The 24,092-nt window shown below is 40.0% G+C and overlaps 1 protein-coding gene across 7 annotated transcripts in view; it reads right to left on the bottom strand.

Annotated features, from left to right (window-relative positions):
- Positions 1-2,518: 2,518 nt before the first annotated feature.
- The window catches only part of LOC112265612 (Friend leukemia integration 1 transcription factor), a 43,323-nt gene continuing 21,749 nt past the window's right edge, over positions 2,519-24,092 (bottom strand). For 6 of the 7 annotated variants that reach the window (XM_024443110.2, XM_024443109.2, XM_024443112.2 and 3 more), the window contains 4 exons: positions 6,299-6,358; positions 5,594-5,653; positions 5,399-5,446; positions 2,519-5,127 (listed from right to left, as the gene is read on the bottom strand). In XM_024443110.2, the coding sequence (XP_024298878.1) occupies positions 4,601-5,127; positions 5,399-5,446; positions 5,594-5,653; positions 6,299-6,358 (695 nt within the window). In that variant the 3' untranslated portion in view covers positions 2,519-4,600. Of the gene's footprint in view, positions 5,128-5,398; positions 5,447-5,593; positions 5,654-6,298; positions 6,359-15,051; positions 15,705-24,092 lie in introns of those variants that run through there. The other variant, XM_024443115.2, reaches the window with a different exon arrangement.

Here is a 24,092-nt window from a genome sequence, read left to right as displayed (position 1 = left end):
GTTAACTTAGTGTATGTAAACTTCTGACCCACTGGAATTATGATACAGTGAATTATAAGTGAAATAATCTGTCTGTAAACAATTGTTGGAAAAATGACTTGTGTCATTCACAAAGTAGATGTCCTAACCGACTTGCCAAAACTATAGTTTGTTAACAAGAAATTTGTGGAGTGGTTGAAAAACAAGTTTTAATGACTGAAACCTAAGTGTATGTAAACCTCTGACTTCAACTGTATGTTTGTCCTCTCTAGTTTGGGCCCTTTCTTTGATTGCTGAAATCCATTCTTCTTTTTATAAACGTTAAATCAAATACAACCACCGACTGTTTCCTTGTTGAGATTCAATTAGCACATGTGCATTTGAGCGGACTTTGCATCTTAGAGCAACAGCAATGAGGAAACAGTCGGTGTATTTGATTAACGTTTATTGAAAAAGTATTGATTTCAGCAAACAAAGGCACAAACATCAGTACAAGGTAAGCGTTTCCTTAAAAAAATTGTAAGTATTGAGCTTGGGCGAGTTCCACAAAACCTGGTTTCTGCTCCACTCCATTGGTGTTCATCAGAAACTTCCTTCACCATGGAATGTAGTTTAGTCAGCTACCATTAGCATTGTCTTTACATTATGAAGGAAACTAAATGAAAAACATCTCTTTTAAACAATACCACGCTGTTGTTTAGGCTACTGAATAGCAAACTGTGCCTTCATTTAAATACAACAAAATTAGTGTTAATTCTCAACCAACCTGAAATGTCATCACAGTGACAGCATTTTGAGACACAAGACTTGAATATGCTTTCCCACCAAATTGGCTACTGAACTTGAAGACAATTCTGTCCATTACTAAATGGTCCTTGCTATCTGGGATCCTTGAGACGTGCCTACCTCATTGAAGTTGAAATGTAAAATTGTAAGGGTTAAGGTTAGGTTCAGGTAAGGGTTATGGTTCAGGTTCAGGTTAGGGTAATAGTTACGGTTAGAGTTAGAGTTTAGGATAGGGTCGTCCCAAGGATCCACACTAGCATTGACAAAACAAAATAAGATTTTTGTATGTTTATATGAATATTGCTAGCAACAAAAGAATAAGCTAATTTGAAATTACCTACAGCAGAAAATATAATATCTTCTTTCTAATGATGTCAACTTTATTTCTCAACTCCTAATATTGACGAAATTACAATCATTGGCGCTCATTACACTCACTGGCGCTCATTACACTCACTGGAGTGTCTGACATAGCCTTTGAAAAAGCACCCACACAAGTGCCACTGGCTGCTGTTAAGCTTTCTTGGCTTGGACATATATTTTTTGCCAACACATGGCTCACCTTTGTTTAACCAGCTAAACAGCTGCTTTTAGCTAAATGTGTTTAGAGTTACTTTTTGTTCTATGAAATATATACATTTTAAAATGTTGGTTACTTCTAACGGCCAATATAATTCAACTGATGATCAGACAGGACATGTGGAACAACTGACATTTCTTAACATATGATGGAGGTCCCTGGGTCACCGGTTTGTCACGGCACAGGTCCCTGGGCAAGACAAGGTTGAAGACCTCTTGATCTAGGGTGGTTTACACGGCGAAGTGGTCCCCCGCGTTGGCCAATACTAGCCACATGGTGGCGACAGTGAATCGCTTTTCCCCCTGTGGTGATGTGCATGACTGCCATTGTTGATTTTAAAGGTGGTATGGGATGGATGTGATGGATGTGACCTTCTCTGTTTAATGGCATACAATCACTTTTTTATCACACCCAGGCTATTTCACAACCTTTTATAAATCCATGCAGAAAATCAAAGCGTTTAAATCCATGCAGAAAATCAAATCAAATCAATTTCACATGAAACGCATTGTCTGATGACACCTGTGTTACTTAACCGACCTTACATGATACATCGATAAATTAAATTGATAGTATAGGATAGGAAAGTGTTTTTCTCCCCTCTCTCCCCCTCTCTCTCACACACACACGCACGTGCACACACACCGACAACCCATGCTGTTATTTTGTACAACTCCATTGTGCGTAGGCTAATGGCAGTATACTGAATACATGACTGTAAATAATGCAGTTACCATTAACAGAGACCTGACATCATCTATGGTAACAAGAGGACAAAGGCCCCACCTCTCATCCTTGTACCTCTCAAGTTGGGAAGGAATCTCAATATACCCTTCTGAGGCTTACATAACACTTCTAACAACCCCCAGCTAACAGGTACTGTAGGAAACTGGGTTGATGGTTGGTGTCATTATTCTAAACATCAGAGAAACCCATAAAGTATTTCCTGTTTCTCTTCTCCAGAGGAAATGTATTTTCTCCACAAATCATTTTTTTAACACTGAAAATCTAAAAATGAATGAAATTGGGTTATAGTCCGGTTGAAATGGCTAGTAATGATGATTAAGTATTGACTGAAACAGAGCTACACTATGAATTTCATGTTGTAACTTTGCCTAATAGCTAAAGAGCACTATTCTACTTTCTGGCAGACAATGGACCAAGAGAAGTAAATCTGTTCAGAAGTAAAAACTTTTATTTTGTCCCCCCAAAAAATCCTATTTTCAAAAGGTATTACTTAATACATCGCAGGAATTACAACAATAATAAAATGGTTAATTGCAAAATTACATAATATTTATATATTTAATATCCAAAATACATTGCATATATGAAGTAACAGTTCCCTTTCATTGAACATTACTGTTTATGAGAGGTGGGTGTAAAGGGTACATTTTAGATTATTACCTTCATGTTAAATTTAACAAATTCCCTTTAGTTCAAACCACTAAACCAATGGAGCTTCAAGAGATGCTTCCTGTGAATATTAGGGGTGTCTGCACTCATTTGCATAATATACCTGGCCATTTTAAAGGCACAGACAAAAGCTGCCAATTTCTGGGAGGTTGGCTTAATGGTACATGGACATGGAAAGTGTTGTTGGCCTATTTTAAAATTAAAAGCAACCATAATCATGGTATATACAGAATAACAGATTGACTATAAGTATAGGATTATGATTCAAGCAGGCATTTGTGGTATTTGATAATAACTAGAACAAATCTTGTGTTCACTAATTAAAAAAATAAAATAAAATAAAAACGTAAAAATGTATTGCCCAAATGTACAGATATAAAACGTTTAAAAATGTTGAACATACTACATATCAGTAACGGACTTTTAAAAAATTGCATTTTTGACCGAGGTCAACTCGTATTAATTCTCTTGACTTTTTAAAACTGTGTCACATATGAAAATAACTCTGCATAATTTATACAGTAAGTTGCTTTAATGCCTAGTTGACCGATGTTCACAAAACAATAAAAAATATGTCTGACAAACGCACAGCGTTCGCGAATCTGAGGATTTCTCTGTTTTCATCCTTTCTTACTTCACTGGTTTTGTTCTTTATTTAGTAAACCATTTATTTTCAAGAAGTACTGAGACAAAGTCCAGATTCAGCTGTTTAAATGGACTTGTTTCTTTCATACAACAAACTTTAACCATCTGAAAATGCACGTTTTAAAATGGCAGTGCTGTATGAATTCACAGAGACAGTTAGGTGAGGGTTGACATGACACGACATAGTGCTGTGGTAAGTCACTCTGTGTCGACACTTGACTGGCCTGGACAGAAAAGGGAGAGACCACCGTGAGACACGTAGCTCTTCTAGAAACAACTGTGATTGTCAAATTGATGATGTGTTCCATGGACCAGAGGGCATTCACATTAATAATGACTTATATCCTGGAATGGAAAGAACCAATGGCTGAAGAGGACACACATAGTTACTGTAACAACAGTCAACTGGTGTGTGGCCCCCTGAAAACATAGCTACAGTGTTTCACATCCAACTCTAGTCTCCAACTCGCCTACTTCCAGTTTGGAGGATAAGTTAAGTGTGAATCAATGGCTTATTCCAGTCGCCAATATTTCATTTTCATTCAGTGCTGAGAAGTCCTTTTCTTTGGAGCCCTTCCTCCACAGTTCCAGATGATGCTCCGCATACATAAAGAGTTGCAGGCGGACTGACAAACTGATAACAGAACATCAGGCAGACAGACATGATGTGGATCTGAGACCCCAGAGACGGAAACGAGGAACAAGGCAGGAGTTTCACTGTATGAGAAAAATGTAAATTGAGTCCCATAGAGAATGGGTCCATGTCTGTGATCAGGCACACAGTAGGTATGAGAGCCTCTATTGTCTCTTGATAAGGCTGCGCCTGTGTGGGTAACCGTGTCCAGATTTTGGGGGCACTCTGAACTGGCCCATGGGTGCAGCTTTCAGGGGACAGAAAGGCAGAAAAAACACAGACGCACTGTTACGCACATCAACAAAAGAAAACAAACATGGAAACAGTATTGTCTTGTAAATAAGTAGTATTCCATTTGGATCACAGCATCCAGTTTTTTTTATACTTCAGTTAGCGTCCTTCATTTTGCCAGTTAAGAGCAGACTTTGGGTGGAGGCAGAGAATCCCCCTTTCTCTCGGTCTTAGTTTCATTTCATTGCGAGAGTGCAGGTCAGCCCTGGTGTGGTTGGTTTTGGGGAGAGGAGGGGAGGTTGGGGGAAGATGTCACGGTGCAGTGGGGTTTAGTAGTAACTGCCCAGGTGAGAGGGCACGTGGGAGTTGGGGTGGCGGGGGACGCTGTGGTTGGGGTAGATGCCCCCTGGGGAGCTCCAGTATGGAGCGGTGGGTCCAAAGAAGTTAGAAGAGGTGACGGGCATGGAGGGAGGGTGTGGGGACACGAAGTTGACCTTCTGCTGGTGGGCATGGTAGGAGGGCACGTATGCCAGGTCCGAGGGGTACTTGTACATGGAGGACTCAGTGGGGTGGGGCTGCAGGGCCTGGGCGATGCCGTGGAAGTCAAACTTGTAGGCGTAGCGCTTGCCGTGCACCTTGGTCATGATGTTCTTGTCGTAGTAGTAGCGCAGGGCGCGGCTCAGCTTGTCGTAGTTCATATTGGGCTTGCTCTTCCTCTCGCCCCAGCGCCTCGCCACCTCGTCTGGGTCAGTCATCTTGAACTCTCCATTGGTGCCCTCCCAGGTGATGCAGCCGGCATTGGCGCTGTCTGACAGGAGCTCCAGCAGGAACTGCCACAGCTGGATCTGTCCTGAACCTGACCAGGACACACACAGGTCAAATCAACAGCTGTTCTATAACTGAACACCTAACAGCCAGTTGATCAAAGACCCATAACTCATTATGTACTTCCTGAATACTGCAATAAAGTAGAATGCCAATTCTAAAGTAGAATTCCAACAATTCTCATTAGATAAAAATGTCAATTTTAAAGAGCAAAACACAGGAGCCATAATGAAGCAATGTATGTTGGGCAATGTAGTTTACATTGAATATATGATTGGTCTCATACATTCTCTCGTACCTACCTGGGTTGGCCAGTCGACTGCTGGTGGGCCCCAGGATCTGGTAAGGATCTGTGGAGAGAGAGAGAGAGGTCTGTTAGTCTGCATCTATCAATATACATTAGGTTGACACTCATCCCAATGAGATGGGTGTAACCCACTGTCTTAGGTGGAGTGCACACACATGATGGAAGGAATGAGCAGGGTGAAATACATTACCTGGCTGAGGTCTGGGCTGTTCAGTGGACTTGGACACGTTCTGTGTGACCACCGGCGAGCCTAAAGAGGGAGGGGTTGGGAGGGGAAAGAAACAGGAGGAAAGAAAGTCAGTTGGGCGGTCATGGATAAACCACGGTACACATCTTAACGGCACGTCAGCCCTGTTCCAAAGAAAACAGGGCAGTAACTGGAGGGTAAGTGCTTAAAGTTCCCAGATTTCAGGGTTTGATGACTGAGGATTCAATCATTGCGTGCTTGGGCTGAGAGTGGGCTCTCACAAATTGCTCTATGAAGCTTTGAGCTTTGGGGCGGAAGGTAGCCTAGTGGGGCGGCAGGTAGCCTAGTGGGGCGGCAGGTAGCCTAGTGGGGCGGCAGTGGGGGGAGGCAGGTAGCCTAGTGGGGAGGCAGGTAGCCTAGTGGGGAGGCAGGTAGTCTAGTGGGGAGGCAGGTAGCCTAGTGGTTAGAGTATTGGGCCTGTAACCGAAAGGTTGGTGGATCAAATCCCCATGGTCAAAATCTGTCGTTCTGCACCTGAACAAGGCAGTTAACCCAGGCTGTCATTGTTAATAAGAATTTGTTCTTAACTGACTTGCCTAGTTAAATAAAGGTTCAAAAAAGAATATGATGCATGATGTGTAGGACCATATATTAATTCCTTGTGTGGTTAGTCTTTCTGCGACTCAGTAAAGTAAAGAGTATGTTTACCTTTTCCATTGTGCATGTTGTTCGACCATCCAGTCCTCCGTACAGCATCATATGATGGGTCTGAGAAGCAGAGAGAGATTTGTCAATTTACTGCACTTCCTAACATTTAATATTGGACTATTTCATTTATTTCTCCTATAGACGGGTTGGCTGACATCGTCACGAAAATGATGCATAAGCATCGATGAGGCATAAGGCCGTGTGGTGTTATGATTCTGAACTGTCAGATAGCTAGCAACAATTACAAGAAGCTGCCATGTATTTATGTTTCCAATAAACATTGGAGGTGAAAATAGTTTATATGTTGTCAAAAATCTAAACCAACCCCTGACTGTTTTGCCCCATAGTTGTGCACACATCGGTTTTGTTGCTAAACAACCAAGCAGCCTATACACGAGTGAGAAATAAACTGATTCTAACTCGACGACAGGAACCCTCCACCTCATCTCATAATATACACTAGTCCTGAATTAAAAGGGGTAGTGGCTCTTTTCGATATGTGGCTGTGTATGTTCTTGGCTGTGCTCTCTACCTCCCCATCTGCAAGCAAACCCATCTCAGGAACACAACTTGGCTTTATACGAGCAACGAGATTGTCACAGAAAAAAGGCAGGGAAATGATGCCAAGAGCCGGCTATAAAAAGGTTTGCCTGCCTATCCAAGCCTGTCCAAGAAACCATGTGCAGCAGGATATCTGGCCCAGGTAATGTGGGTTTATCTGGCATACAACTATGTCTCAAAACTAGAGGAACCAACAAGATGTCTTCGATAAAAGGACAGTTTCATGAGCAGGTTGCACCATGGTGACCACAAACAGGAGGGAAACATACACACATACAGACACACAAACAGGAGGGGAACATACACACATACAGACACACAAACAGGAGGGGAACATACACACATACAGACACACAAACAGGAGGGGAACATACACACATACAGACACACAAACAGGAGGGGAACTTACACACATACAGACACACAAACAGGAGGGGAACATACACACATACAGACACACAAACAGGAGGGAAACATACACACATACAGACACACAAACAGGAGGGGAACATACACACATACAGACACACAAACAGGAGGGAAACATACACACATACAGACACACAAACAGGAGGGGAACATACACACATACAGACACACAAACAGGAGGGGAACTTACACACATACAGACACACAAACAGGAGGGGAACATACACACATACAGACACACAAACAGGAGGGGAACATACACACATACAGACACACAAACAGGAGGGGAACATACACACATACAGACACACAAACAGGAGGGGAACATACACACATACAGACACACAACAGACAGATAGACATCCTAGAAATGGATGATTGTAAAATGCTGCAAAAGTAACTGAGTTGGAAAGAATTGCCCCACGTTTGCGTGGTTCACAACTGACTGAATGTGGTCTGGGAAGCTGGATTGATACCAGATGTAATCAGTCTCCTTGACATGTGCAGATATAAAAGAGGATGTATATTTTCTCCATCAAGGCATCAAAAGCAGTACTGCAACATTCTAAATTGAAAGTAGATACAATTTAATCTTAATTTGGCTGGCAATGACTGTAGCACCCCTGACAGTTAGCTTTGTTACCGGCTAAGACTGTACCACATGCAGAGAGTCACTAGACAAGAGGACATATAACAGCCAGTGAAGCAAGACACACATCTAACCGACGTAATGTCCTACTTATATAACATATAGCTGATATAATGTACTACTAATGTTACATATAACTGATATAATGTACTACTTATATAACATATAGCTGATATAATGTACTACTAATGTTACATATAGCTGATATAATGTACTACTAATGTTACATATAGCTGATATAATGTACTACTAATGTTACATATAACTGATATAATGTACTACTAATGTTACATATAGCTGATATAATGTACTACTAATGTTACATATAGCTGATATAATGTACTACTAATGTTACATATAGCTGATATAATGTACCTACTTATATAACATATAGCTGATATAATGTACTACTAATGTTACATATAGCTGATATAATGTACTACTTATATAACATATAGCTGATATAATGTATAATACTAATATTACATATAGCTGATATAATGTCCTACTTATATAACATATAGCTGATATAATGTACTACTAATGTTACATATAACTGATATAATGTACTACTAATGTTACATATAACTGATATAATGTACTACTAATATAACATATAGCTGATATAATGTACTACTAATGTTACATATAGCTGATATAATGTCCTACTTATATAACATATAGCTGATATAATGTACTACTAATATAACATATAGCTGATATAATGTACTACTAATGTTACATATAACTGATATAATGTCCTACTTATATAACATATAGCTGATATAATGTACTACTAATGTTACATATAGCTGATATAATGTACTACTAATGTTACATATAACTGATATAATGTACTACTAATGTTACATATAACTGATATAATGTACTACTAATGTTACATATAACTGATATAATGTACTACTATATAACATATAGCTGATATAATGTACTACTTATATAACATATAGCTGATATAATGTACTACTAATGTTACATATAGCTGATATAATGTACTACTAATGTTACATATAACTGATATAATGTACTACTAATGTTACATATAGCTGATATAATGTACTACTAATGTTACATATAGCTGATATAATGTCCTACTACTTATATAACATATAGCTGATATAATGTACTACTAATGTTACATATAGCTGATATAATGTACTACTAATATAACATATAGCTGATATAATGTACTACTGAATATAACATATAGCTGATATAATGTACTACTAATGTTACATATAGCTGATATAATGTACTACTAATATAACATATAGCTGATATAATGTACTACTAATATAACTGATATAATGTACTACTAATATAACATATAGCTGATATAATGTACTACTAATGTTACATATAGCTGATATAATGTACTACTAATGTTACATATAGCTGATATAATGTACTACTAATGTTACATATAACTGATATAATGTACTACTAATATAACATATAGCTGATATAATGTACTACTAATGTTACATATAGCTGATATAATGTACTACTAATATAACATATAGCTGATATAATGTACTACTAATGTTACATATAACTGATATAATGTACTACTAATGTTACATATAGCTGATATAATGTACTACTAATGTTACATATAGCTGATATAATGTACTACTAATGTTACATATAACTGATATAATGTACTACTAATGTTACATATAGCTGATATAATGTACTACTAATGTTACATATAGCTGATATAATGTACTACTAATGTTACATATAGCTGATATAATGATATAATGTACTATAGCTGATATAATGTTACATATATACTGATATAATGTACTACTAATGTTACATATAGCTGATATAATGTACTACTAATGTTACATATAACTGATATAATGTACTACTAATGTTACATATAACTGATATAATGTACTACTAATGTTACATATAGCTGATATAATGTACTACTAATGTTACATATAACTGATATAATGTACTACTAATGTTACATATAACTGATATAATGTACTACTAATGTTACATATAGCTGATATAATGTACTACTAATGTTACATATAACTGATATAATGTACTACTAATATAACATATAGCTGATATAATGTACTACTAATGTTACATATAGCTGATATAATGTCCTACTTATATAACATATAGCTGATATAATGTACTACTAATGTTACATATAACTGATATAATGTACTACTAATGTTACATATAACTGATATAATGTACTACTAATGTTACATATAGCTGATATAATGTACTACTAATAACATATAGCTGATATAATGTACTACTAATGTTACATATAGCTGATATAATGTACTACTAATGTTACATATAACTGATATAATGTACTACTATATAACATATAGCTGATATAATGTACTACTAATGTTACATATAGCTGATATAATGTACTACTAATATTACATATAACTGATATAATGTACTACTAATGTTACATATAGCTGATATAATGTACTACTAATGTTACATATAACTGATATAATGTACTACTAATGTTACATATAGCTGATATAATGTACTACTAATGTTACATATAGCTGACTGATATAATGTACTACTAATATTACATATAGCTGATATAATGTACTACTAATGTTACATATAGCTGATATAATGTACTACTAATGTTACATATAGCTGATATAATGTACTACTAATGTTACATATAGCTGATATAATGTACTACTAATGTTACATATAGCTGATATAATGTACTACTAATGTTACATATAGCTGATATAATGTACTACTAATGTTACATATAACTGATATAATGTACTACTAATGTTACATATAGCTGATATAATGTACTACTAATGTTACATATAGCTGATATAATGTACTACTAATGTTACATATAGCTGATATAATGTACTACTAATGTTACATATAACTGATATAATGTACTACTAATGTTACATATAACTGATATAATGTACTACTAATGTTACATATAGCTGATATAATGTACTACTAATGTTACATATAACTGATATAATGTACTACTAATGTTACATATAGCTGATATAATGTACTACTAATGTTACATATAGCTGATATAATGTACTACTAATGTTACATATAACTGATATAATGTCCTACTTATATAACATATAGCTGATATAATGTACTACTAATGTTACATATAGCTGATATAATGTACTACTAATGTTACATATAACTGATATAATGTACTACTAATGTTACATATAACTGATATAATGTACTACTAATGTTACATATAGCTGATATAATGTACTACTAATGTTACATATAGCTGATATAATGTACTACTAATGTTACATATAGCTGATATAATGTACTACTAATGTTACATATAGCTGATATAATGTACTACTAATGTTACATATAACTGATATAATGTACTACTAATGTTACATATAGCTGATATAATGTACTACTAATGTTACATATAGCTGATATAATGTACTACTAATGTTACATATAACTGATATAATGTACTACTAATATTACATATAGCTGATATAATGTACTACTAATGTTATAATGTATATAGCTGATATAATGTACTACTAATATTACATATAACTGATATAATGTACTACTAATGTTACATATAGCTGATATAATGTACTACTAATGTTACATATAGCTGATATAATGTACTACTAATGTTACATATAACTGATATAATGTACTACTAATGTTACATATAGCTGATATAATGTACTACTAATGTTACATATAACTGATATAATGTACTACTAATGTTACATATAACTGATATAATGTACTACTAATGTTACATATAGCTGATATAATGTACTACTAATGTTACATATAGCTGATATAATGTACTACTAATGTTACATATAGCTGATATAATGTACTACTAATGTTACATATAACTGATATAATGTACTACTAATGTTACATATAACTGATATAATGTACTACTAATGTTACATATAACTGATATAATGTCCTACTTATATAACATATAGCTGATATAATGTACTACTAATGTTACATATAACTGATATAATGTACTACTAATGTTACATATAGCTGATATAATGTACTACTAATGTTACATATAACTGATATAATGTACTACTAATGTTACATATAGCTGATATAATGTACTACTAATATAACATATAGCTGATATAATGTACTACTAATATTACATATAACTGATATAATGTACTACTAATGTTACATATAGCTGATATAATGTACTACTAATGTTACATATAGCTGATATAATGTACTACTAATGTTACATATAGCTGATATAATGTACTACTAATGTTACATATAGCTGATATAATGTACTACTAATGTTACATATAACTGATATAATGTACTACTAATGTTACATATAGCTGATATAATGTACTACTAATATTACATATAGCTGATATAATGTACTACTAATGTTACATATAGCTGATATAATGTACTACTAATGTTACATATAGCTGATATAATGTACTACTAATGTTACATATAGCTGATATAATGTACTACTAATGTTACATATAGCTGATATAATGTACTACTAATGTTACATATAGCTGATATAATGTACTACTAATGTTACATATAGCTGATATAATGTACTACTAATGTTACATATAACTGATATAATGTACTACTAATGTTACATATAGCTGATATAATGTACTACTAATGTTACATATAGCTGATATAATGTACTACTAATATAACATATAGCTGATATAATGTACTACTAATATTACATATAGCTGATATAATGTACTACTAATGTTACATATAACTGATATAATGTACTACTAATGTTACATATAGCTGATATAATGTACTACTAATGTTACATATAGCTGATATAATGTACTACTAATGTTACATATAGCTGATATAATGTACTACTAATGTTACATATAACTGATATAATGTACTACTAATGTTACATATAACTGATATAATGTACTACTAATGTTACATATAGCTGATATAATGTACTACTAATGTTACATATAGCTGATATAATGTACTACTAATGTTACATATAACTGATATAATGTACTACTAATGTTACATATAACTGATATAATGTACTACTAATGTTACATATAGCTGATATAATGTACTACTAATGTTACATATAACTGATATAATGTACTACTAATGTTACATATAGCTGATATAATGTACTACTAATATTACATATAGCTGATATAATGTACTACTAATGTTACATATAGCTGATATAATGTACTACTAATGTTACATATAACTGATATAATGTCCTACTTATATAACATATAGCTGATATAATGTACTACTAATGTTACATATAACTGATATAATGTACTACTAATGTTACATATAGCTGATATAATGTCCTACTTATATAACATATAGCTGATATAATGTACTACTAATGTTACATATAACTGATATAATGTACTACTAATGTTACATATAACTGATATAATGTACTACTAATATAACATATAGCTGATATAATGTACTACTAATGTTACATATAGCTGATATAATGTCCTACTTATATAACATATAGCTGATATAATGTACTACTAATATAACATATAGCTGATATAATGTACTACTAATATTACATATAGCTGATATAATGTACTACTAATGTTACATATAACTGATATAATGTACTACTAATGTTACATATAGCTGATATAATGTACTACTAATATTACATATAGCTGATATAATGTACTACTAATGTTACATATAGCTGATATTATGTACTTCTAATGTTACATATAGCTGATATTATGTCCTACTAATATTACATATAACTGATATAATGTACTACTAATGTTACATATAGCTGATATAATGTACTACTAATATTACATATAGCTGATATTATGTACTACTAATATGATACATATGCTGATATAATGTACTACTAATATTACATATAACTGATATAATGTACTACTAATGTGACATATAGCTGATATTATGTACTTCTAATGTTACATATAGCTGATATTATGTCCTACTAATATTACATATAACTGATATAATGTACTACTAATGTTACATATAGCTGATATAATGTACTACTAATATTACATATAGCTGATATTATGTACTACTAATATGACATATAACTGATATAATGTCCTACTAATGTGGCTCCCTCTGACTCATCTAGAACTGGTTGAGATCCATGTCATGACCTCTCTAAACATTATCCAACACTGCCCTCTTGTGGTCTGAAGCATGCTGATCTTATATAACAAACATTTGGAAATGCAGACCTTCCACTGGTTTACTTCAACCAACATTGAATAAATCAAAATGCATGTTCACTTTAGTGTTGAGTACTTCTCCACCACAAACTTGATTCAAAGCTGTAATAGAAAAAAACACTATGGCTTTCTAGAAGGCAATATCACTAGAAAGTGTTTTATTGTCTCTCATAAATTATAAATTTACAATGAAAATTGGAAAACATTTCGCATTCAATCACATCTCGGAACACTTTCACAGGATGTTATTTAAACTTATTTCCTTGTACTCATGTGTGTTTGTGCTTTATAAAAGTATTGGATGAAATACCACAGTGTGCCATCACAGCAGCAAGATGTGTAACCTGTTGCCACAAGAAAAGGAAACCGGTGAAGAACAAACACCACTGTAAAAACAACCTATATTTATGTTCATTTATTTTCCCTTTTGTAATTTAACTATTTGCACATAATATGACATTTGTAATGTCTTTGTTCTTTTGGAACTTTTCTGAGTGTAATGTTTACTGTTAATTTTTATTGTTTATTTCACTTTTGTTTATTATCTAGTTCACTTGCTTTGGCAATGTTAACACATGTTTCCCATGCCAATAAAGCCCTTAATTGAATTGAGAGAGAGAAAATAACAGTCGGGGTCTCAGCAGAGGCGGTCAGGTCCATGCTGCAGTGGGCTTGTGGGATAGTCTAGGAGCAACGACTGGAGGAGAGTCCTAAGAGAGTTGTGTTTCCTGCCTGCCTCGCCTGCAGACAACCTCTCTTTGTTTTACTGCCCCCCCCCTCCTGTGAAAAAAAAACATACAGGGTCTACCTCCTTCCAACAGAAGTGTCACAAACAGAAGGGGGTGAGAGAGCGAGAGAGAGAACCAAGAGACCCAGGCAGACGAAACACAACATTGGAATGTGAAAAGAAAACAATGGCGTTGTATCCCGCTACTGTCTGATAAAGAGTGGAGGATGTGGTTGGATAGACTATGCTCGGCTCCACTATGTAGCCTTTTGACATGAGAGAGGGTCACATGCCTGCAATATCCTCATATTAAGGGTTCACCGCTATAGACAGTGGGGAAGTTCCTATACCTGATTAGATTAGGGTCTGAGTCAGACCAGAGGGGCAGGGGTGGACATGAGACGTAAAGTGGGACACCATTCAGCAGAGGAGATGAGAGGAGAGGAGAGATGAGGAAGAGAGGAGAGGTGGGGAGAGGAGAGGGGGCAGCCAGGCAGACAGACTGGGAAGGACGACCAGAGTCCAGATGAGCACAGCAGGTCAGGAACACAGTCAGCCATGCAAACTCAACAGACACCCCAGAAGTATGGCACGTCGGAGTCCCTCTCCCTCTTTTTCCAGGCTCTCTCTGAGTGGAGCCAGTTTCCACTCTGGGCTGGGGTGTGGTGCAACGCTCACTCGTCCTGGGAGACTTGACTGCAGACCAGCTATTCAAAACAAGGGCTGAGAACCAGCGAGAGAGAAGTCTAGTCATGGACCATTTTTAACCCACAGTCTCAGCCAAAGACACAGACTCAGACAGAGCATGGCTCTTTATACTGTATACAGGTGCTTTATTAAAAGCCATCTGTGTGAGAAAAGGAAATAGGTATTTGAGGAAGAGGCAGATGCCAATCTTTAGCAGACACAATGGACATACAATGGATAAAGTGTTGTGTGTATGCCTGGCTATACTGTACAACCAATGTAAATCAGCAGTCCTCCACTTGGGAGGCCATAGAGGGAAAGATAAAAGACAAATAATAGCCCATCAATCTCTAAAGCTTCCCTCTCTGTGAACACTGAGGAGCCATGTGGCAAATCACTGAATCTCCAAACTATCTCCCTGTACCCTTTAGCTCAACACACATGCAAGCAAGCACATGAACACACACACACACACTTTTCATGGCTGCTGCATTCCATGTTTTATTTGCTAACTATTCATAATCTAGCTTTTTACATCAGACAGTCTGGAAAAGATTTGGAGGTCTCCTGCTGAATAATGGTGCTTACTATACCCTGAGAGAGCTGAGATGGTATGTGACCCTTTTCTACAGGCAATATGACTGAACATCTGGCGATAGAAAGTTGATAAACGTCTCAAAGCTGGCATTTCTTGAAGCAAAAGGAGCACTGTTATTATGGTAGCCCATAATAGAAATCACTTCTGTGTGTTGGGGAAATGGTGTTGAGGGGAGTTCACCTGCTGGGTCTGCCATTCAGAATACCAGCCACTGAGAACCAGGAAGGATCGGGCTGAGGTGACACTGCAGAATCTTATTGAGCATGTCTATTGTTTTTTGTCTATGTCTATTGTCTAAAACTCCCAAAATCAAATCATTTTTAAAAATAAATTCTTATCGAGCATGCCCATTGGCCTGATGGTATGAACCAGGGTGAGAAAAGTATAGCTCAGCGGTGAAATAGAACAGTGTAGCTCAGTGGTAGAATAGAACACTGTAGCTCAGTGGTGGAATAGAACACTGTAGCTCAGTGGTGGAATAGAACACTGTAGCTCAGCAGTGGAACAGAACACTGTAGCTCAGCAGTGGAACAGAACACTGTAGCTCAGTGGTGGAATAGAACACTGTAGCTCAGCGGTGGAATAGAACAGTGTAGCTCAGCAGTGGAACAGAACACTGTAGCTCAGTGGTGGAATAGAACACTGTAGCTCAGTGGTGGAATAGAACACTGTAGCTCAGTGGTGGAATAGAACACTGTAGCTCAGTGGTGGAATAGAACACTGTAGCTCAGTGGTGGAATAGAACACTGTAGCTCAGTGGTGGAATAGAACACTGTAGCTCAGTGGTGGAATAGAACAGTGTAGCTCAGCAGTGGAACAGAACACTGTAGCTCAGTGGTGGAATAGAACACTGTAGCTCAGTGGTGGAATAGAACACTGTAGCTCAGCGGTAGAATAGAACAGTGTAGCTCAGCAGTGGAATAGAACACTGTAGCTCAGTGGTGGAATAGAACAGTGTAGCTCAGTGGTGGAATAGAACAATGTAGCACAGTGGTGGAATAGAACACTGTAGCTCAGTGGTGGAATAGAACAGTGTAGCTCAGCAGTGGAACAGAACACTGTAGCTCAGTGGTGGAATAGAACAGTGTAGCTCAGCGGTGGACTAGAGGGAATAGAACAGTGTAGCTCAGTGGTGGAATAGAACAGTGTAGCTCAGTCGTGGACTAGAGGGAATAGAACAGTGTAGCTCAGCAGTGGACTAGAGGGAATAGAACAGTGTAGCTCAGTGGTGGAATAGAACAGTGTAGCTCAGCGGTGGACTACAGGGAATAGAACAGTGTAGCTCAGTGGTGGAATAGAACAGTGTAGCTCAGCGGTGGACTAGAGGGAATAGAACAGTGTAGCTCAGCGGTGGACAAGAGGGAATAGAACAGTGTAGCTCAGTCGTGGACTAGAGGGAATAGAACAGTAGCTCAGTGTTGGACTAGAGAGAACAGAACAGTGTAGCACAGCGGTGGACTAGAGGGAATAGAACAGTAGCTCAGCGGTGGACTAGAGAGAACAGAACAGTGTAGCACAGCGGTGGACTAGAGGGAATGGAGCAGTGTAGCTCAGCGGTGGACTAGAGGGAATAGAACAGTGTCGCTCAGCGGACTAGAGGGAATAGAACAGTGTAGCTCAGCGGTGGACTAGAGGGAACAGAACAGTGTAGCTCAGCGGTGGACTAGAGGGAATAGAACAGTGTAGCTCAGTGGTGGACTAGAGGGAATAGAACAGTATAGCTCAGCGGTGGAATAGAACAGTGTAGCTCAGCGGTGGACTAGAGGGAATTGAACAGTGTAGCTCAGCGGTGGACTAGAGGGAATAGAACAGTGTAGCACAGTGGTGGACTAGAGGGAATAGAACAGTAGCTCAGTGGTGGACTAGAGAGAACAGAACAGTGTAGCACAGCGGTGGACTAGAGGGAATAGAACAGTGTCGCTCAGCAGTGGACTAGAGGGAATAGAACAGTGTAGCACAGTGGTGGACTAGAGGGAATAGAACAGTGTAGCTCAGCAGTGGACTAGAGGGAACAGAACAGTGTAGCTCAGTGGTAGACTAGAGGGAACAGAACAGTGTAGCTCAGCTCAGCGGTGGAATAGAACAGGTGGACTAGAGGGAACAGAACAGTGTAGCTCAGCTGGAATAGAACAGTGTAGCTCAGGGTGGACTAGAGGGAATAGAACAGTGTAGCTCAGCGGTGGAATAGCAGGAACAGAACAGTGTAGCTCAGCGGTGGACTAGAGGGAATAGAACAGTGTAGCTCAGCGGTGGACTAGAGGGAACAGAACAGTGTAGCTCAGCGGTGGACTAGAGGGAATAGAACAGTGTAGCACAGTGGTGGACTAGAGGGAATAGAACAGTGTAGCTTAGCAGTGGACTAGAGGGAACAGAACAGTGTAGCTCAGCGGTGGACTAGAGGGAATAGAAGAGTGTAGCTTAGCAGTGGACTAGAGGGAACAGAACAGTGTAGCACAGCGGTGGACTAGAGGGAACAGAACAGTGTAGCTCAGCGGTGGACTAGAGGGAATAGAACAGTGTAGCACAGCGGTGGACTAGAGGGAACAGAACAGTGTAGCTCAGCGGTGGACTAGAGGGAATAGAACAGTGTAGCTTAGCGGTGGACTAGAGGGAACAGAACAGTGTAGCTCAGTGGTGGACTAGAGGGAATAGAACAGTGTAGCTCGGCGGTGGACTAGAGGGAATAGAAGAGTGTAGCTCAGTCGTGGACTAGAGGGAATAGAATAGTGTAGCTCAGCGGTGGACTAGAGCGAACAGAACAGTGTAGCTCAGCGGTGGACTAGAGGGAACAGAACAGTGTAGCTCTTTGGTGGACTAGAGGGAATAGAAGAGTGTAGCATAGCAGTGGACTAGAGGGAACAGAACAGTGTAGCTCAGCGGTGGACTAGAGGGAATAGAACGCTGTAGCTCAGTGGTGGAATAGAACACTGTAGCTCAGTGGTGGAATAGAACACTGTAGCTCAGTGGTGGAATAGAACACTGTAGCTCAGTGGTGGAACAGAACAGTGTAGCTCAGTGGTGGAATAGAACAATGTAGCTCAGTGGTGGAATAGAACACTGTAGCTCAGTGGTGGAATAGAACAGTGTAGCTCAGCGATGGAACAGAACACTGTAGCTCAGTGGTGGAATAGAACAGTGTAGCTCAGCGGTGGACTAGAGGGAATAGAACAATGTAGCTCAGTCGTGGACTAGAGGGAATAGAACAGTGTAGCTCAGCAGTGGACTAGAGGGAATAGAACAGTGTAGCTCAGTGGTGGAATAGAACAGTGTAGCTCAGCGGTGGACTAGAGGGAATAGAACAGTGTAGCTCAGTGGTGGAATAGAACAGTGTAGCTCAGCGGTGGACTAGAGGGAATAGAACAGTGTAGCTCAGTCGTGGACTAGAGGGAATAGAACAGTAGCTCATTGGTGGACTAGAGAGAACAGAACAGTGTAGCACAGCGGTGGACTAGAGGGAATAGAACAGTAGCTCAGCGGTGGACTAGAGAGAACAGAACAGTGTAGCACAGCGGTGGACTAGAGGGAATTGAGCAGTGTAGCTCAGCGGTGGACTAGAGGGAATAGAACAGTGTCGCTCAGCGGACTAGAGGGAATAGAACAGTAGCTCAGCGGTGGACTAGAGAGAACAGAACAGTGTAGCACAGCGGTGGACTAGAGGGAATAGAACAGTGTAGCTCAGCGGTGGACTAGAGGGAATAGAACAGTATAGCTCAGCGGTGGAATAGAACAGTGTAGCTCAGCGGTGGACTAGAGGGAATTGAACAGTGTAGCACAGCGGTGGACTAGAGGGAATAGAACAGTGTAGCTCAGCGGTGGACTAGAGGGAACAGAACAGTGTAGCACAGCGGTGGACTAGAGGGAATAGAACAGTGTCGCTCAGCGGTGGACTAGAGGGAATAGAACAGTGTAGTACAGTGGTGGACTAGAGGGAATAGAACAGTGTAGCTCAGCAGTGGACTAGAGGGAACAGAACAGTGTAGCTCAGTGGTAGACTAGAGGGAACAGAACAGTGTAGCTCAGCGGTGGACTAGAGGGAACAGAACAGTGTAGCTCAGCGGTGGAATAGAACAGTGTAGCTCAGCGGTGGACTAGAGGGAATAGAACAGTGTAGCTCAGCGGTGGACTAGAGGGAACAGAACAGTGTAGCTCAGCGGTGGACTAGAGGGAATAGAACAGTGTAGCTCAGCGGTGGAATAGCAGGAACAGAACAGTGTAGCTCAGCGGTGGACTAGAGGGAATAGAACAGTGTAGCTCAGCGGTAGACTAGAGGGAACAGAACAGTGTAGCTCAGCGGTGGACTAGAGGGAATAGAACAGTGTAGCTCAGCGGTGGATTAGAGGGAATTTAACAGTGTAGCTCAGCGGTGGACTAGAGGGAATAGAAGAGTGTAGCTTAGCAGTGGACTAGAGGGAACAGAACAGTGTAGCTCAGCGGTGGACTAGAGGGAATAGAACACTGAGTGTAGCAGCAGTGGACTAGAGGGAATAGAACAGTGTAGCTCAGCAGCGGTGGACTAGAGGGAATAGAACAGTGTAGCACAGTGGTGGACTAGAGGGAATAGAACAGTGTAGCACAGCGGTGGACTAGAGGGAATAGAACAGTGTAGCTCAGCGGTGGACTAGAGGGAACAGAACAGTGTAGCTCAGCGTGGACTAGAGGGAACAGAACAGTGTAGCACAGCGGTGGACTAGAGGGAACAGAACAGTGTAGCTCAGCGGTGGACTAGAGGGAATAGAACAGTGTAGCTCAGTGGTGGACTAGAGGGAATAGAACAGTGTAGCATAGCAGTGGACTAGAGGGAACAGAACAGTGTAGCTCAGTGGTGGACTAGAGGGAATAGAAGAGTGTAGCATAGCAGTAGACTAGAGGGAACAGAACAGTGTAGCTCAGCGGTGGACTAGAGGGAATAGAACAGTGTAGCTCAGCGGTGGACTAGAGGGAACAGAACAGTGTAGCTCAGTGGTGGACTAGAGGGAATAGAAGAGTGTAGCATAGCAGTGGACTAGAGGGAACAGAACAGTGTAGCTCAGCGGTGGGTGGACTAGCTCAGGGAATAGAACACTGTAGCTCAGTGGTGGAATAGAACACTGTAGCTCAGTGGTGGAATAGAACAGTGTAGCTCAGTGGTGGAATAGAACAGTGTAGCTCAGTGGTGGAATAGAACAGTGTAGCTCAGTGGTGGAATAGAACAGTGTAGAATGTAGCTCAGTGGTGGACAGTGTAGCTCAGCGGTGGAATAGAACACTGTAGCTCAGTGGTGGAATAGAACAGTGTAGCTCAGCGGTGGACTAGAGGAATAGAACAGTGTAGCTCAGTCGTGGACTAGAGGGAATGGAACAGTGTAGCTCAGCAGTGGACAGTGTAGCTCAGCAGTGGACTAGAGGGAATAGAACAGTGTAGCTCAGTGGTGGAATAATAGAACAGTGTAGCTCAGCGGTGGACTAGAGGGAATAGAACAGTGTAGCTCAGTGGTGGAATAGAACAGTGTAGCTCAGCGGTGGACTAGAGGGAATAGAACAGTGTAGCTCAGCGGTCTAGAGGGAATAGAACAGTGGCTCACTGGACTAGGGAACAGTGTAGAACACTAGAGGGAATAGAACAGTGTAGCTCAGCGGTGGACTAGAGGAACAGAACAGTGTAGCACAGCGGTGGACTAGAGGAATTGAGCAGTGTAGCTCAGCGGTGGACTAGAGGGAATAGAACAGTGTAGCTCAGCGGACTAGAGGGAATAGAACAGTGTAGCTCAGCGGTGGACTAGAGGGAACAGAACAGTGTAGCTCAGCGGTGGACTAGAGGGAATAGAACAGTGTAGCTCAGCGGTGGACTAGAGGGAATAGAACAGTGTAGCTCAGCGGTGGACTAGAGGGAATAGAACAGTGTAGCTCAGCGGTGGACTAGAGGGAATAGAACAGTGTAGCTCAGTGGACTAGAGGGAACAGAACAGTGTAGCTCAGCGGTGGACTAGAGGGAATAGAACAGTGTAGCTCAGTGGTGGACTAGAGGGAATAGAACAGTGTAGCACAGCGGTGGACTAGAGGGAATAGAACAGTGTAGCTCAGCGGTGGACTAGAGGGAACAGAACAGTGTAGCTTAGCAGTGGACTAGAGGGAACAGAACAGTGTAGCTCAGCGGTGGACTAGAGGGAATAGAACAGTGTAGCTCAGCGGTGGACTAGAGGAACAGAACAGTGTGGCTCAGCGGTGGACTAGAGCTCAACAGAACAGTGTAGCTCAGCGGTGGACTAGAGGAACAGAACAGTGTAGCACAGCGGTGGACTAGAGGGAACAGAACAGTGGCTCAGCGGTGGACTAGAGGGAATAGAACAGTGTAGCACAGCGGTGGACTAGAGGGAATAGAACAGTGTAGCTCAGCGGTGGACTAGAGGGAACAGAACAGTGTAGCTCAGTGGTGGACTAGAGGGAATAGAAGAGTGTAGCTCAGCGGTGGACTAGAGGGAACAGAACAGTGTAGCTCAGCGGTGGACTAGAGGGAATAGAACAGTGTAGCTCAGCGGTGGACTAGAGGGAATAGAACAGTGTAGCTCAGCGGTGGACTAGAGGGAACAGAACAGTGTAGCTCAGCAGTGGACTAGAGGGAATAGAACAGTGTAGCTCAGCGGTGGAATAGCAGGAACAGAACAGTGTAGCACAGCGGTGGACTAGAGGGAATAGAACAGTATAGCTCAGCGGTGGACTAGAGGGAATAGAACAGTGTAGTACAGTGGTGGACTAGAGGGAATAGAACTGTAGCTCAGCGACTAGAGGGAACAGAACAGTGTAGCTCAGCTCAGAGGGAATAGAACAGTGGACTAGAGGGAACAGAACAGTGTAGCTCAGTGGTAGACTAGAGGGAACAGAACAGTGTAGCTCAGCGGTGGACTAGAGGGAACAGAACAGTGTAGCTCAGCGGTGGAATAGAACAGTGTAGCTCAGCGGTGGACTAGAGGGAATAGAACAGTGTAGCTCAGCGGTGGACTAGAGGGAACAGAACAGTGTAGCTCAGCGGTGGACTAGAGGGAATAGAACAGTGTAGCTCAGCGGTGGAATAGCAGGAACAGAACAGTGTAGCTCAGCGGTGGACTAGAGGGAATAGAACAGTGTAGCTCAGCGGTAGACTAGAGGGAACAGAACAGTGTAGCTCAGCGGTGGACTAGAGGGAACAGAACAGTGTAGCTCAGCGGTGGACTAGAGGAAATAGAACACTGTAGCACAGTGGTGGACTAGAGGGAATAGAACAGTGTAGCTTAGCAGTGGACTAGAGGGAACAGAACAGTGTAGCTCAGCGGTGGACTAGAGGGAATAGAAGAGTGTAGCTTAGCAGTGGACTAGAGGGAACAGAACAGTGTAGCTCAGCGGTGGACTAGAGGGAATAGAACACTGTAGCACAGTGGTGGACTAGAGGGAATAGAACAGTGTAGCACAGCGGTGGACTAGAGGGAATAGAACAGTGTAGCTCAGCGGTGGACTAGAGGGAACAGAACAGTGTAGCTTAGCAGTGGACTAGAGGGAACAGAACAGTGTAGCACAGCGGTGGACTAGAGGGAACAGAACAGTGTAGCTCAGCGGTGGACTAGAGGGAATAGAACAGTGTAGCACAGCGGTGGACTAGAGGGAATAGAACAGTGTAGCTCAGCGGTGGACTAGCGGGAACAGAACAGTGTAGCTCAGTGGTGGACTAGAGGGAATAGAAGAGTGTAGCTTAGCGGTGGACTAGAGGGAACAGAACAGTGTAGCTCAGCGGTGGACTAGAGGGAATAGAACAGTGTAGCTCAGCGGTGGACTAGAGGGAATAGAACAGTGTAGCTCAGCGGTGGACTAGAGTGAATA

The sequence above is a fragment of the Oncorhynchus tshawytscha genome, linkage group LG13 (genome assembly GCF_018296145.1).
Source record: "Oncorhynchus tshawytscha isolate Ot180627B linkage group LG13, Otsh_v2.0, whole genome shotgun sequence".
NCBI lineage: Eukaryota > Metazoa > Chordata > Actinopteri > Salmoniformes > Salmonidae > Oncorhynchus > Oncorhynchus tshawytscha.
Note: the sequence above shows the minus strand (reverse complement) of the source record. Positions and strands in the feature narration are given on the sequence as shown.